General features: G+C 32.7%; 1 protein-coding gene across 1 annotated transcript in view; it reads left to right on the forward strand.

Annotated features, from left to right (window-relative positions):
• The first annotated feature begins 13,843 nt into the window (after positions 1-13,843).
• The window catches only part of LOC123710065 (nuclear pore complex protein Nup88), a 110,045-nt gene continuing 106,235 nt past the window's right edge, over positions 13,844-17,653 (forward strand). Inside the window, exon 1 of the mRNA XM_045661752.1 lies at positions 13,844-14,112. Coding sequence (XP_045517708.1) covers positions 13,903-14,112 — 210 coding nt within the window. The 5' untranslated portion in view covers positions 13,844-13,902. The remainder of the gene's footprint in view (positions 14,113-17,653) is intronic.

Consider the following 17,653-nt stretch of genomic DNA (forward strand, 5'->3'; position numbering starts at 1 on the left):
AAGGATATGATGTGGTCAGGTAATACTTGTGAGTATTCTACTTTATTATTTACAGGCGCAAAATAAGTCACGTTGATTTACTAAATAAAACACAGCATTATTGAAATAATTCATTTTTAAAAACTATCTTCAGGTAAATGTTATTTAGTTTATAAATATTTAGTCCCTTATTTTAACGTTAGCAAACTTACTAAATTTGTTTGATTGCCTTTTAATTTTTGTAAGGACTTACAAGATTAAAATATTTATTAAAATCATAGCCTTAAATAATATTATGTATTATATTATGCTTTGATAAAATGTGATTGCCAATTATTTAACGCCAATATGTTAAAGGAATTAAGTTACTTCATAAGTAAAAGGCCATTGTCTACAGTGTAATTTGAACCGGTAACACCAACAGCTTTGTCACTTGCTAAAAACAAAACAACATCAGCTATTTCTTCTGGATAACTCCAACGATTGAGGGCAGTCTTCAGTGTTGCCTTTGCCTGGCCAATAGTGATGCTGGCACCGTCATATATCTCAGTTTTCACAGGTCCTGGACTAACTGTATTCACTCTAACACCATATTTACCCAGTTCTAAGGCAGCGCCACGAGTGAAGTGGTCTAAACTAGCCTTTAACATGCTATACGCTGCATAATCTACTCCAAGTATCTGTCTTCCTGCAACACCGGATATATTAACAATATTTCCTTTGCTTGCAATAAGGTGTGGGGTTGCCAGATTAACCAAATTCACTGCAGCTCGCAAATTTAATTTGAGTATTTCATCAAACGCTTCTAAGAAACGGCCGTCTATAAGACTACTCTTCCGAAGAATTCCAGCGTTGTTTATCAAAATATCAATTTTATTAAACTTTTTGACTGTTTCTTGTATGACCCTTGCCACCTCGCTATCGATTGTTATATCAGCGTTAATGACAGTCGGATAACATCCATTTGCTTCACACTGCATGGCCACTTCGTTGAGTCTAGTTTCGTTTCTTCCCACAAGAATTACATCGGAATTCTTTTTAGAAAATTCAATAGCGATTGCAGCACCAATTCCGGCACTTGCACCGGTGATAATAACAACTTTGCCCTTCAAAGACATTATTATCTTTGATCAGCGGTTTGTAAGCGACTGATTATTGTGAATCTAAGTCGTTCCATTTTATTTACTGTACCTATCCCAAAGTTTGAACTAAGCCGGTACTATCTATTGTGTTTGTTTTAAATATGCATTGAAATCATGACAAACTCATTTTTACAATACATGACTTTCAATTCTTGCTTAGCAACAATTTTATTGTAATAAGGTTAGAATTCTTCCCGATTACTATATAAGAAAGTCTAATATATCAAGAGCTTGATATATTCGGAAGAGATCCAATTAATTAAAAAAAAACCTTGTTAAGCGCCTATCGGGTCTAATCCGCTTAAGCGAATATTAAAATAGGAAAGTACTAGGAGAAACTGAATTTTGAACTTTAATATTTTTATGATTTGCTTAAAACATCTATGTTCACCTTAATTATCACGTATTTAAGAATACATGTAGTATAATGTAGAAAATTTATTATATGTGTTGCCAGTAAATTTAAATAATCAAAGTCAAATTAGTTCAAAATCGTTAATACGTTTACCGTTACCGTTAATACGGTTTATTTAATTTGTCAATGTTGCTAGATCTATAAATAAATGACTATTGGATGGTCCGGACCGGCCGAGGTGCACTCACAAAAACAGCCCGAGCTGAGCTGTAAAGGCCAACAGCGAGATTCCATAAAAAAAACCAGCCCTCAGGTCGACTGAGCGGTCGAACCAAGCAGAAACTTTTAAAAAGTAGACTTGAAATTGTATGGCCAACAAACTAATTTATGACGTCGTTATTATCTTAAACAATTTATCGGCAGGTTCTGTTTTCGTTTAAATTCAGGTCGTGCTTTCGAGATATTGTTCAGGTTATTATTTGTCGCTTAATCAACAATCGGTCCCAGTCTCTCTCTCTATCTGCTCGCCTCCGTCCTTCCTGTCGTTAGACAACAATATTAATATTGTCAGATCCTACCTCTGACTTTCTACCTTCCTTCCTTCCTCGTTGTTACTACTCTCTCCACGTATGATGATAATAACTTATAAGAAACAATAGCTCATAAAATCACGAGATCTACAGAGCTTTAAAAATAAAATTAAATGTGGATGTGGACCTTTAACAAGGTAGGAATAGTCCCTATAATTTTGTCCACCACCAGAATAATCCTCAAACAGTTACACGTATCTATCAAATTGTTAGACCTCCTGAAATCCATTTGTATCATTCTTAAATTATATATGTATTAAATAATACAAGAACAATCAGTAAATCTCTACAAGATAAAAATAACTGTGTTTACTTCGGCTTAGACAGGATTTATTAATTAAATCCTGGGCGAGTAAACAATCACCATGCAATAATAATAATTAATTTATATTAATTTTAGATCGCTATATATTTATTTGTGTTTTATTTTAATATGTAGTGAAACATTATTCCCATTCAATTTCACATTAAAAACTCTAACTTCTAGTAGTAAATAGAGAGTTGATAATAACATATATTCTAAATGGACGTGAAAAGCAGTTCTGCAAATCCCTGTACTGTCAATGTGTTAAGAATTCATTATGAATATTTTTGTCAGATATAATATCTATAACTAAGAGATAACTCTTTGTTAAAGCTTGAGATTTTCCTTTTAAAAACGCTTTAGGAAACAAGTGGCAATTTGTATGAGTTAGAAACTTTTTAATAAACCGGCTTTAAGGTCAGTATTAAAACGTCAAATTTGATTCGAGTGTCAAGCGTCACACCGATCTTAACATTTAAAGTTGCTTCTCCCATTAGGCATAAATTAATAAAATAATATTAATAATAATATTTGAAATATAATACTAAAGTAGAATTGGCTTGAATTTAAAAATATTTTTTTCTTTAACCACGTAATATTATTACACATATTTTCAGTCAATTCTTTATAGTAAAATTTTAATCATCTGGTATTATTATTCGTAAAAATAAATTAAGAGGTCCATTAAAATTAACTAATTATGAAAGTTTAATAATAAAATTATTTCTATAAAATAATGAATCTTTAATGAAAAAGCCAATTATAATAACGTACTAAAATTTGATACTTAAAACATATAAAATTGTTTAAATTTTGTTTACATAATATCATAAAACTTTGATACATAACAAAATTCCCACCAATTCATGATGACAATGGGATTTTTATCAGGAGTAGATATTATTTATATTAATTTTAAATTATTAATTATTATACGCTGAAGATTATATTTATTGCACTGATTTAGAGATGGATAACGTTTTTAAAATATTAAAACATTACCATCGATACTTTATTAATTTATCAACAAACTTTTAAATAGATATTTTAACCACGTAAAACGATTACACATATTTGCAGTCTCATACTCTAGACAATATAAATTTTTAATTACAAGAAATATAGGTCTATTATATAAAATTAATTCTACAAAATTATTAAAAATATTTCCATCATATAATTTATCTTTAATGAAAATGCCAATATTCTGAACATGTTATATAAATTTAAAATTTTGATGCGGGTAAAAAAGGTTATCGAAGTTGTCGGAACACCCAGTACCAATCAATACGATATGGTTGTATTGTTTACATAGAGATAACTATTTCTTAGCGTATATAAGGAAATAAATTCTTCATATCGGTCAGTCGTTCGTTGCAAGCCATAGTTTCGAGAATAAAATGAGTTTCACGTCTAAAGTAGTAGCCGTCACCGGCGCGAGTTCAGGCATTGGTGCCTATTTAGTCACAGCTTTTGCCAAACAGGGCGCCAAGGTTGTTTTAGTAGCACGAAATCAAGAAAGATTAAAAAAAGTCGCTAAAGATTGTGAAGGCTTCGGCTCCGAACAACTCATTGTTCCTGCAGACATCACAAACGACGATGAAGGGAAAAACGTAATCACCAAGACCATTGATAAATTCGGACGACTGGATGTGCTAGTTAATAGCGCTGGTATATTGCGAACAGGTCTGCTGGAGAAACAAAACATTATGAAACTCTACGACGAGGTTATGAACATCAATGTGAGGGCTCCTGTAAATTTGATAAACTGTGCTACTCCACATTTGATTAAAACTAAGGGCAATGTCGTTAGTATTTCAAGCGTAGGTGGACAGCAGGTGTTTGCGGAATTCATGGCCTCCTACTCAACATCAAAGGCTGCAATTGATATGTTCTCTCGTGGTGCTGCTGTTGAACTTGGAAAGCACGGCGTAAGAGTGAATGTTGTTAGTCCTGGAGCTGTATTAGGAACTGGTTTACTGGCTAACGCTGGCTTTGATCCAAAATTAACAGCTGATGATGTCGGATTTAGATCTCTTCTAGGTAGATGGAGTGAACTACAAGAGATTGCTGATTTAGTCATGTTCCTAGCAAGTGATAAAGCCAAGGGAATCACAGGTAGCAACTATACATGCGATAATGGTTACCTAAATGTTAAACATTGTTATAAATAAGTGTGTAGTTTTAAAATAAATATAAGAACAAACCATAGGAAGACTTTCAATTTTCTTAACAACAAATTAAACTGAGTCACCGGCGTTATGAAGCACCTACTTTATGGTTTGAAATTACGATCTTATTTACTGGAGCTAGTAGGAAAACGTGTATCTAAGAGAGTTCGTTAATATTAACAAATTGTACGGTATTTTGCTGTTTGTTTTGTACATATTAAAATTGTCATTTTTTGTTATAAATCTTGGTCGTAACTAAATTTAAAATAAATTTTGTATTACTTTTTAAAAATCTTAATATTTTTATCTTAAGGTTCGTAACATTTTATACTATGTATAAATATGCTAACACAGATTATTAATAATCCCGATAAATTATGAACTAATTAGTGAGTTGCCGGCCTTTTAAGAATTATCAGTTATTTTCTTGAACGACCCTAAATAATTAATACACATAAATAATACACTATTTATGGAACCTATATTTAAGCTTACGAAGGCAATTTATTTTCAATATTATAAGCACCGCTTAATTACCCAAAGGTTAAGTCAAATATACAGTATTTTTTCTACATAGTCATAATAAAAATAATTAATAATGAAGAAAAAGAAAATTAAAATAAATTTAAAAAGTTTGGTCCCTGTTTCCGTGTACCTTTGACGGTGGCAGAATTTCCTCGCTGTATTGCGATACTTATTCGTTAAGCGAGGAAAACTCCAGTCGCTTATCACTTTCCGCCTGCTCCGCGGCAAAAGTAGCATTCCAAAAGTATATATGTTAGGGTTATATCGTTAGGTCTCAGAATAGGTCGTAAACTATTATCTCTAATTAATATGAGTAAACAGTTAGTCGGTTGGCTCATACATAACATCGTAGGTTCTAACCCCGGCTGTGCACTTGGCCTTGGCCTGGTGTCAGGCACAGAAGACGGATCACCTTGCTTACTAAGCTTAACGTAATAATCTTACAAAACTATTTTTGCCGGAACGGCATATGTCATAAACATACATTTTAATAACATTAAAGAGCCACCAGCGCGTCGGTATCGGTAAATATATTAAAAATTTCAAAATCTTCCAAAAGATTTTAAAATGCAAATCTTTAAGGTTATCGAGTTACTTTGCCTCCCAATCTTAGCAAAATGCGTCAACGTGCACCTGTAACGGAACACTGTAATATTGTACGTAAATATCATGAACGGGCTTAATATTAAAACGGCCATGCAATGCCGTTATGTTTAACGCGTTGCTGTTTAGATTTGGTTAACATGTCGCTTTATAGGATAGAAGACAAATCTTTGTTTTTAATTAATCATTAGACCATGTGGTCTAATGATTGCACCTGTACAAACATCGTGTAAAACAAAAAACTTAACGATTAAACTCAACTAAATTTTGACGAATAAAAGATTTTGATTGATTGATTCTTTACGTAGCCATTCAACGGATTCCTTGTATCATGTTGGGCTGGGCTCTCCATAGCCTTTTTCTCGCCCCAGGATTTTAAGCAATATCTTGCGTATCACCAGTTGCTTCTGCTCCTCTTTCGTGGGAAGTCTGAGTAATAATAAACCATAGATAGGGCTTTAAATATTCTGAAGTTCCGTGTCCCAAATGCAGCGCAGTTTATTGAAATTTCTTTAAGGCAAAAAGTAGGCCTTATTTGTTTTGCGGCGATTTCTCTTTGACTTAATGTCCTATAACCCTAAGTGGGGAGATGCTAAGTTCAGAGTGTCGATTTTTTGTGACGGTGTGCGCGCGCATCGTTAACATTTACTCTCATAATTCATCCCAAACGCGCTAAAAGAAGTATAACTTGAAAATTATAAATAGTTTATCAACGACTTCTATGCTTCTAAGTACAGATAAATCGAGATAATCTCTGAGACAGACGCAAAAATATGTACCTATTATCTGACCCTAACAGCATTGGGGGTAAGTAACTTAGGCTATCGTAATATTCATACCTAATTTTGTATAAGATCAACAGACTCCGTGTCGAGTTAATATCCACTTCAAATCTTGTTGATTTAGCAAATAACCTTTGCCGAGATCTTTTTCCTAGTAAATTTAAATTAGGTTAAAGTACAGCGACATGTAAGCCAATGATAACCACGACAAGGTGATACCAAGATACAGCGAGCTCACAAGATAGTGCTTGGGGGTCATCGCAAACAAATGAGGGGTGTAAATCCTCCCCATACCCCATCCGCAGGTAGAATAGGTAGGTTGCTTAACCCTTTCTTGGCTAACGTATGTACCGCGCGCGCGGCTAAGACACACTTCAAGTGTTTCGGACGTACTTGTGAATTTATAGGCGGTATATTGGTTTTGTTTTAGGTACAATAGTAAATTCAAGTTAATTTACGTTTAAGACTAATGCACGGAGTAAGTGCTCGGTTCCTGTGCTATTGGATTTATGTTTTGGCTTCGCTTACGATGTGGTATATATGCAATATTAATTATAAATATTGGTATTACATATAGGATTAGGTTCAGTTAGTATGCGTTTCATTTTAAAATGGGTAGTAAGTAATATCGTCCCTTATGGACACTCCGAAAAAGATTCGCGCTACCTGACGCTCGCTGCTTGAAGCAATTCTTCTCTGCGGACCAGCAGGATGAGTATGCTGAAGCCAAGGCGGCAAATTTGGGAAGGAGATTTTTTTTTATACCTGCGTGACGGTTTTTTGATGTTTTACAGTTAGACGTCTGTAACAAAGTTTGCGGATGACTTTCCCCACTCACTTGTAGCAAACTTCTGTGTTCTAAAGTAAAACAGGTAGTAGGCTACTCACCCACGAGTAATAGACCTCTGTACCATCAACTCACTCTGATTTCCCTCTTGACCATATCAATCCATACATGTCAGTCCTACTACTAGTTGGTTTGTGTATAATCTAAAATCGATCCCAATAACATTATTTTACGTTGAATTTGAACGAAATTGTTCGATGATAAAAATAATCTCGGACATGACAATTGTCTTAAGAATTTGTAAAATCGCCAGTGCATTTCTTTCTTATTTTAAGAACAGATAAATACGTCCAAATTCAGACGAAATTCACAAATACACGATAAAACAACATCACGTATCTATTAGATGTATTAATCATGTTGATTGTCTTGACATACCCTAACAAAAACACGTAATTTTTTGTAAGCCAAATTCCCTAGTCCAGGAAAGTAATAGATAGGATACAGTGGAACAATCCAAACGGTAATTGGGGTAGACGCCTCAGAGGGCCAGTGACATATGACGTATGACGATATTGTGTAAATTGTGTATACATATTTCATCAGTTAGTTTTATTATGAGATTAATTAGGATGTCTATTACAATTATTTATTCATAAAGTTTACCAAATAATATATAATATTATACGTTACAAGCTATATTCTCTAAATATATGACAGTTGTTGTAAACATAAATGTGACAAAAAGTTAAAAAGTAATAATAATAAAAATCTTTTGTTAATCTAAAAATTGCTAGCAAAATAGTGGATTAGGTATCAGATAGGTTCGTAACAATCGCATTTTTTTTGATGTATCAAGCTTTGGATAAGTAGTTTTTATCTTCATATATTCGCAAAGAATTCGAATGAGAGGTGACTGAAGTCTGGGTTTTGTAGACGGAATATGAAGAATTTGATGATCTTGAACCTTTGGAATAAATTTATCTTTATCTGTAAGATTGCTTTGTGTTGCACTTTATGTGTATAAATAAAATGTATAATCACTAAGTACTAATAAAGTGATTGGGCATAATTTTGTCTATATAATCTTTTTATCATATCATACAATTTCTTTTTAATCCTTTTCGATAAATGTAAAGCAATTTCTACCTGTTATATGTACCTATACCTACATGATAACTATGGGGCCAGCTCTACGCCCTTGACTTGCGAACTGGTGGTAAATGTAAATTTAGAATCAATTTCACACCTCTTCTGTTGACGTTCATAAGTGTACTTGGTTACCTGTATGAATATTATTATTTTGAGTTTAATATTAGGCGGATACAATAATTCAAATTAATAACTTGGAATTGCAATATATGTAAGTAAATATTATCAATAAAAAAGCATAAATGCTAGCTATGTTAATGATATAAGGAAATGCGGTAATGATCCATGCATATAATTTATATGATTAATATTATTATATATAAAACCCTTTTATTTCAGATACATTCTTTTTAAATGAGCAGTGTTGGCCTAGTGGCTTCAGCGTGCGACTTAGCGCTAGTAGGTTCGATCCCCGGCTGTGAACTTTCTTTCAATATGCGCTGGAACGGTGAAGAAAAAATCATGAGGAAACCAGCTTGCCTTAGACACAAAAGGTCAAAGGCGTGCATCAGGCACAGAAGGCTGATCACCTACTTGCCTATAAGATTAACAAATGATATAGAAATCTGAGGCCCCGATCTGAAAAGGATGTAGCGCCATTGAGTTTTTCCATTTAAATTTCTTCCATCTGATTCATTCCTAGATATCTGTGTGTCTATTTTTGGCTTCCTCCAATATCAGCTATTTCTTTCTGCACTGTACCACTCTCTGCCATGTACAACCCGTTGTTTCATTAATCTCGTCTATCCATCTTCTAAATTGTCTTCCTCTTGGCCACCAGTTTAATACTCTGTTGCTCCACTTTTCTCTTCCTCTTTCCATGTGCCCCGCCCATTTCTATTTATGATCATTTATTTTCCTTGAGACATCTGATACTTTATTTTTTCTTCGATGTATTTATTATTTTGTCTATTCTTTTCTTCACTATCATACATTGTTCCATCGATCTTTGACACAGCTTTTTGTATGCTGCGCTTGAGTGAGCGCCTAAGAGATCCATATGTTACAAGGTACGTGTACTAACATACTATACTTTTACTACCTGTGGTAACGACATCGTCAGTAACTTACTGACGAAGTCGTTATCAATATTATTAGTTTAGCTTAATGATTTTATTACACATTCCACTGATTAATGTTGAGTGTTTTCATATTATCTTTCAATAATGTATGTCTTGACTCAAAAATCATGATGATTATAAAAACTCATGAGTGCTGTATCAATTAAAATTATTCATGCTTATAGTGTTCAACTACTTATTACTACCAATGAAAAAAAAATTATATCGAAAGAAGGATTAACTATTGTAAATTAACCAAATATCTTCAACTTTCGGATTAGCTTTTTCAATGGAATGAAAATAAATTATTTATTTCAATGCAATAATTATTTCACTTATAACTAAGCTTTTTAAATTAAAAATAATTGTACTTAGTTGTCTTGTATATACGATAATCTAGTTTTGACTATTTATTTTTTACACAAATATACAGTATTTACAATATTCTTAGGGTCCTTCAAGAAAAGAGCGTACCGATTGTTGAAAGGCCGGCAACGTATCGGTCGGCGGTATCACTTAACATCAGGTGAGCCTCCGTACCGTGTGCCTCCTATTACATAAAAAAAATATCTTAAACTACATAATAAATAGATCAATGGTGTTGCAACGTTTTTAGGTCTGAGCCTCAGACTTCAATATGTGATTCTTGATCATTTGTCAATCTAATAGGCAAGTAGGTGATCAGCCTCCTGTGCCTGACACATCTCGTTGACTGTTTGGGTCGAAGGCAAGCCGGTTTCCTTACGATGTTTTCCTTTATAGTTCGAGCGAATGATAAATGCGCCGCACAAAGAAAGTCCATTGGTGCACAGCCTGGGATCGAACCTACCGACCTTAATGTGAGTCGCTAAAGCCAACACTAGCAGTGTAATAATAATAATTAAAAATTGAAACTAAGAATATTCCTATTTATTACGAAACACGAACCCTTAGCAAAAAATTTCTTCAAGTTCTAAAACAATTCACGTACCGCTAATGTTGTGATGTATAGACGTATGAAACGAAATAAATATTGTTTGTTGGCATCATAAATAAGGCTGGAGACAGACGGAGGGACACACGTCACCTTTTGATACATTTCCGCTGTCGTTATTAATGACGACTCATCGGAGCCGTCCCGCCGGGTTGCCTGCTTTAGGGCTGGCTCTTAGAGTAAAATTGACATCTTATACTTACTATCAAAGAATGTTACCCTTTGTAAAAAAAAACCTCTACTAATACAACGAACTTTTGTACTCTATCCTGGTAACACCTGTTTTAATTTACCAAAAACATATATTTTTATTTATCCGTTTTTAATTATTATTATTACTATGTACTTTAAGATTATTATAAATACAACCATTTTTTAAAGGCAAGGTGCTTTTATAGTGTGGGCGAGAATGTTGACCATATGTTTGATAAAAATTATGGATATTTTATTAACATGATGTGAATGTTTTTATTATATAACACTAATATAATTAATTACATTCGCATGCCTAGTTTTTATGGCTGATTGTGCGGATTGTTGGATTTAATTGATCTAAATGTATCACATTCTTTGCAAATACAGGATTTATTTATTTGTATGTTATGAATTAAGTAAATTATTTAAATATTTGTAAATAACATATACGTATATTCTTGTATCAGCCACCACAGATTAATAGTTGTGTGTATAGTGTGGTATATAGCGAGAATATGGACATAGACGTGTGGAAGTAACACGCAAGTAGCAGCGCCTTCGTAGCGGTTTTAATTTTTACGCGCTTTACTTTAGAGAAAAAAGGCATGGATATTTCATAAAAGAATTAAAGTGGGAATGGGCCGTCAGAGATCGAGTACTAGTATCAAACATAATAACATGGACTTAGCGTAGTGTAGTACTCGAATAAAATACATTTTAATTTTAATTTTATATTCTACTTCTAAAGGCTTTTATTAAGTTATATTATTACTTTAACTCAAGGTCAATCGTATACCAGAAGCTTTCTAGTGGCAACCCTGCCGCCCGCGACCTGCCCAGCATAATAATGGGTACAGGGTGGCGATGTTGCCACCCCGTAATATCATGTGAGACGTTGGTAAATTTATCAATAGCATTATATCGCGAGTACTCGCGCCTTATATTTTATTCAGTCTACGATGTTTTGACATCGATCTCAGTTCATCCTGAGTTATTTCAGTTTCTACCTCTGCACAATAGAAATCCCTTAAGAATTCTTCCCTATACCTTTGATCTACGGTTTGATACATGCGCTGTATTATAAATTAGTAGGGTAGTTAATAATTTTATCTTTGTTGGGACTGTAAGATCAAAGATTATATTAGTGAGCAGTGTGGGCCTAGTGACTTCAGCGTGTTGCTCATTCCTAAGGAATCTGAAATCCCGGCTGGAACTGAACCTTTCTATTTCCTGTATTTATTATTGGCTCGAACGGTGAAGGAAAACATCGTGAGAAAACCGGCTTGTCTTAAAGCCAAAAAGTAGACGGCTTGTATTAAGCACAGCTTGATCGCATTCTTATCTATTTATTAGTAATCTTACAACTCACAAACATATTATAAAACAAAACACTTAGACAATATACAAAGCCAAAATAGAATACATATGTAACTACATAAATAGACAAAAACAAAACTGAAATTTAACATTGAACAAAAGGAAAAAACTAAATTTACCTGCTAAACAAAGTCAAAGTCTTCCTGCCTTTTCAAATATTTCCTCACGTCATCTTTGGTGAGATGGAAAATAACAACATCCTCATAATTAGTGTCATAGTTAGCAAAACCCGAAACATTGGCGAATTATGCATGTAATTCGTGTTCGTACGAGGCTCATGGAACAGTGGTGAGTATCTTGTCGCACACAGTGGAGGGATTCTTGGAGAAATTAACGACAACGAATAGGGGCTATCCATGGTCTGGTGTGCGTAAAGTTCTGGATAATTAAGCCTGGCTCCATCCAGAAGCTCAGAAGTTTCCTGGGCACTTATAGGCTTCACGAAGCGACCTCACTGCTCCGTAGATTTTTGTTCTTTAGGAAGCCACAGCCACGCATTCCAGGACTGCGTGGTTGTTCCTCTGTCTGATTGACAAGGGACAGTATATCTCGACAAGGTCAAAGATATTTGTTAAGGAGACCGTAATTGTTCCTATTATTATTTTGAGAGCTTTATTTAAAAAAGTTCCGTACTTGTTTGCTTTCGATTGATAAATAAGTAATTGTAAATTAGAGTAGCGCGGACTTTGATAATATTAAAATAATTACAGCCCGCACATTCTAATCTAAAATGGTGACTTACTTGGCTACGAACCTATCCGCTGTTGCGTATATTGTATTGATGAATTACCATCGGTTATAATATATTTTTCCTCCTAATACCAATTTCGTTACATCTTACTAAGACGTCAATGTAAGAAACCCAACATTTTCCTGTACCTTTTAAATAATAATGTTAGTAATATGGTATAACCGCAACCAGCAAAGTCATGCAATTCCAGTTAAGCTAAATATCCCACACAAGGTTTTATTATTTTTAAATAACGTAAGATATACAAATATCCGTGATTCAAACTGTTTATAGTTGTTGTAAAAATTAGAATGTGAGCGCGGTATTACCATTTAAAACCAAGAATTTAAATTACAACACCAGGCGTTCGCACAAATCTTGCCAACGCGAAATTTATCGCGGCCTATAACTTGGTTTATTTATAAGAAAGCAGGCGTTGAGATGAAATTACGTGATACCATTTAGATTTTGAGCGAAACAACAGAGCTTGTAAAGGAACAATCAGTTACTTGAGACGCATGACGTACGATCCACACCGTAAGCGTTGAACGTACGTCATGATAACTACCGAGTACCGAGGTCTAATATCAAAGTGCTAATTTTCCTTAACTTGACAAAACTTCCTTTAAGTTAGAGGCTTAAAGATAGTTTATGATCCGTATGTAAGCCCCAAAAAATTTCTAAAATCGAAACGAAGGAATATTTATTAGACACAGTTTACAAAAATTTCCACTATAACAAGACACTATTATTGCAAGTTATAAAATTCAATAAATTTATTTAAATCACTATAACTCATTTCTTATGCTAAAATTTTTGAGATTTTTTTTTGTTTTCTATACGAGGCAGGTCATTTAGAATTAAGTTCCAAAAGTCGTTCAGCACCGGTCTGCAACGTCGGAAAGATTGCAAGTTAAAAATTAATATTTTAATATACCACATAGTTATTACTTTAATTATTAATATAGTTATTTGTTTAGAATGTTTAGATCTCGGTTAGTTCTTATGTTTAATGTTCATTAAAGCAAACATTAATTTAATTTTAGCTTTGCGTTGACCGGAACATTCTTGGCGCGTTATTTGAATGAGGCTGTCAAATTTAAGTTGTCATCTTCAAGTTCGTGAGAAATTGTTTCTGTTACAATTCGTAAACAAAAATAAGTTATTGCATGAAACATGGATACCCGCTTATATGAAACTAAATTAGCTCATCACAAACTATTTAAAGATTTAAAAGATACTTTCAGTGAATATTCTGGTGCAAAATTGCGCAATTTGATAGAATTACAGGACGATGTTTTATATGTGTGGAATCCCATTGAAAACTGTTTGTTTTGTGTGAATTTGAAGTACTTAGAAGAACATGGCGATGAAAAGCAATATCAGGTATGTAATCTTGCTTTTATTTATCTTTTACTACATAAGTTTGTCGGTGTTTGCGTTATTATTTGAGGTTATGTTGTCTTGTGGTACACAAGAATAATATTGGTTATTTCTTAATGCATTTCGAAATGGCTATCGAAGTTCATCTCATTTCAAATTAAATGTCAGGTAGGATTACACATTTTCCACTCTACATAGTCATCAAAATTGTCTCCAACAAAAGCCAAAACCATTGGTTAGTAACTGTGCCTATTCAAGATTCTGGGTTGAATTCTGTAAGAAAGCACAGAAAATTACTTCTCTATTCATAAAAATAATAAGTTAAAGCAAGTGAAAACACTTGACCTTGATAAAAAATATTGAAATGATTTTCCCGCTTCCTTAAGCTGAAAATGTAAATGTTTTTTTTTTTGGATAAGAATTTCAATAAAGGAACTTTTGTATATATAACCTATGCTACATTATAACTAGTCCTAAGAACCCTACAAATTTACTTATGATGGACAGCAGTTTACTGCTGTATAAAAATAAAGTATGATCAAACATGATGAATGTTGCAATTGTGGGTGTAAAAAACAAACACATCGATTTAATCTCTCTAGAATAGAGTCTCTTCATATTCCAGATATATCATACGATTGCTATGAAATTAGAATTTTTTGCCTTTACTAACAAAGTGTACTGTGTGCATCAATAAACTGAATCATGGTACTTTCTACATAGAAGCTGCTATGTTTCTAATAAATAAAATTGGATCACACTTATTGCATATGTTTTTCCTGAACATGAGAACAGGTTATACAACTAATAAGATTAACATATCTTCCTACCTTATTAGAAATTTATATTCCATCATTTAATCTGTATTATATAAAAAAATTGGGTTTGTTAATCTAAATTCGTAAAAAGTTTGATATATTTATATTAATTCTAGAAGTACTCAAATGAATCTGTCAATAGAAGTTCAGAATTAAAACACTAAAAAGAATTGTTTAAACATTTTTAACTATTACAAAGTATTACTTTTATGTTATAGATTATGCCATAAGAAGTGTATAAAACATTGAACTAAATTTAAAAAGTAAAAGAAATAGTTTTTAACAAACTATTTTTGAATCTGCCACTAATCATGACCTGAGCCTGGAAATAAAAAAATATTCCAGCCAACTCCATGATATTGCAATAATCTGGAAAAAATATATTTTTTTCTATATTATGTTTTATAAAAACAAGAAAATGTTACATACATCTTTTGTCTTTGTGTGTACCTTCTAGCTTGCTTTGACGGTGTAGTGATAAATAAATATAAATACTAATTTAACCTTAACCTTATTTTAATCAAATGGTATTATCTTTTCTAATTCTAATTGTCCATTCAAATAAAATCATAATATTATGTTGAATGAATTTTTTTGTTATTTTAACACAAATCAAAGGGAGATAGAATGTGGAATTACAATTTATTCTAACCACTTAGACATGTAAAAATTTAAATTGATAGATATCAACATTTTATACCTATGATATTTTTGTTAATTAATTACATAACTCAACTGTATTAAGTGCATACATGTATTCTTAATATTATCATATTTAACAGACAAGGCTAGAGGTTTACTGTACCTAGGCATCTGTATCTTGTCATTACTTAAATTTTTTGTTGTTTTTCTTTAATATGACAAAACTTGAAAACATATTCACTTGATCTACATTCTACAGTCCTTTGACTTGTCGTCCCCTATAACTCTTTCCACTGATTCAGATCCCCGGCTAGTGCTATGCTTGCCTGGTCCATTGTTTGGATAGTCTATATAATGATAAATGATAATTAAACAAATGTACCTAATTGGGGTTGTGTCACCCTTTAAATTGTTTAAAATCAATAGAAAACAAAACAATGAACTTGCAGACATAAGAAAGAGCTCGATTTCTAAAACCGCCATTAATCTCACTTGGACTTTACCGCCGAATTAATTATCCTCTGACCATACGATTTAATGGGTTTCCTGAGGGACCCTGAGGTTTCCGATTAAATCACTACTTCTCATAGGGCGATTTATAGTGACCAGTGCGATACTTGAACGGAGATATAGATTACAAGATGCGCCATTTCTTAGTTATTATTTGAATTTAAACTGACTTAACAAAACACTGATATTGTTTCGCTAAGCATAGACACAAGCTTTAATAGAAATTATTAATAAAATTGACGTAAAAATGGTCTTCTAGTATACTTTTTTTTAAGTTTTTCTACATTATAGCAACAAAAATAATGCGTTTTAAATAGAATAGTCTTTTTTTTTTGCAAAATTTGTATTAGTTTTGATTACGTTTTTGTCTGCATTATGAACTAATTTCGTTTATTTTAAAGTTTAACAATTCAAAGACGACGTCATAAATGAAATAACGCAACAGTTTCATCATTATCGAAACCTGAACGCGATGTTTCTCCTATAATTTACAGATACCACTAAAATATTAAAAGCAACCTTTATCGCAAATAAAGTTAAGGGCGTTACTCTTAATACCTTAGCCTTAGACTTTACATTTAAATTACTTGACAATTTACCTACCTGTAAAAGCCCAAACCAAATATTGTCACAATTATCAGATACGATCTCAACGTATACGTAACGTTGCCCTTCGGCAATCTCAAGACTACGGGTTTATTATGATTTAAAGGTAATGTTATTTAATTGGCCGTATGCCTCTAGCTTGAGTCGTTATTTATATGAATTAAAATTTAGACTGAAGTTTTATAACGAAAATCATAGAGAAATTACGCGAATAATAAAAAAAATGTGTGCGTATACTAGTGTACACACGTAAGAAGTGAAACTTTATGACCTTATTTTTTGAAAAATGATCTACTATATGCAACTTTACAGAAATTGGTTAAATAAAGTTAAATAAGATAATAGACAGACATGAATACAAATAATACAATTATTTCATTTTACCTTATTACTACTAAGATTATTACAGAATTTCATTAATTGTAAAATAATTATTACTATCATTGTTATCATTATTATATATTTTTGTTATTAATGGCTTTGACTCACTTCGAATCAACCGTGGTAGCACGAGAAAAAGAAGGCGCGCAACGGAAAAATGTGACGCGTAACGGAATAATGTGTCGCGTAACCGAAAAATGCGACAGTTTTTTTTTTTACAATGCCGATAAAGAAGTTTCACTTCAATAATAAATTTTTAAGAAGGAACAATGCCATACTAATAAAAACAATCGACTTACTTAAATTCATGCATGAAAGTTCATCTAATAGTTATTGCATTATGCACATATATTGCTAGCAAAATTCCCAATTATTTTAATAAGATTTAACTTACGAAGTTTTATACGCAACCCTGGTTAGTTGACAGTAAGTTAGTTGACATCTGGAGATGACCATGGGAGTGAGAATGGACAAGGGTACATACATAACATAGATTAACGGAGCTTTTTATTGTCAGTTGAGTGAACTGACAAAAATTCAAGTATCTCCTATGGTAGTTAATTTTCTATTTTTTCTAAGTTTTTCGT

This window comes from Pieris brassicae, chromosome 5, assembly GCF_905147105.1.
Source record: "Pieris brassicae chromosome 5, ilPieBrab1.1, whole genome shotgun sequence".
NCBI classification, from domain to species: domain Eukaryota; kingdom Metazoa; phylum Arthropoda; class Insecta; order Lepidoptera; family Pieridae; genus Pieris; species Pieris brassicae.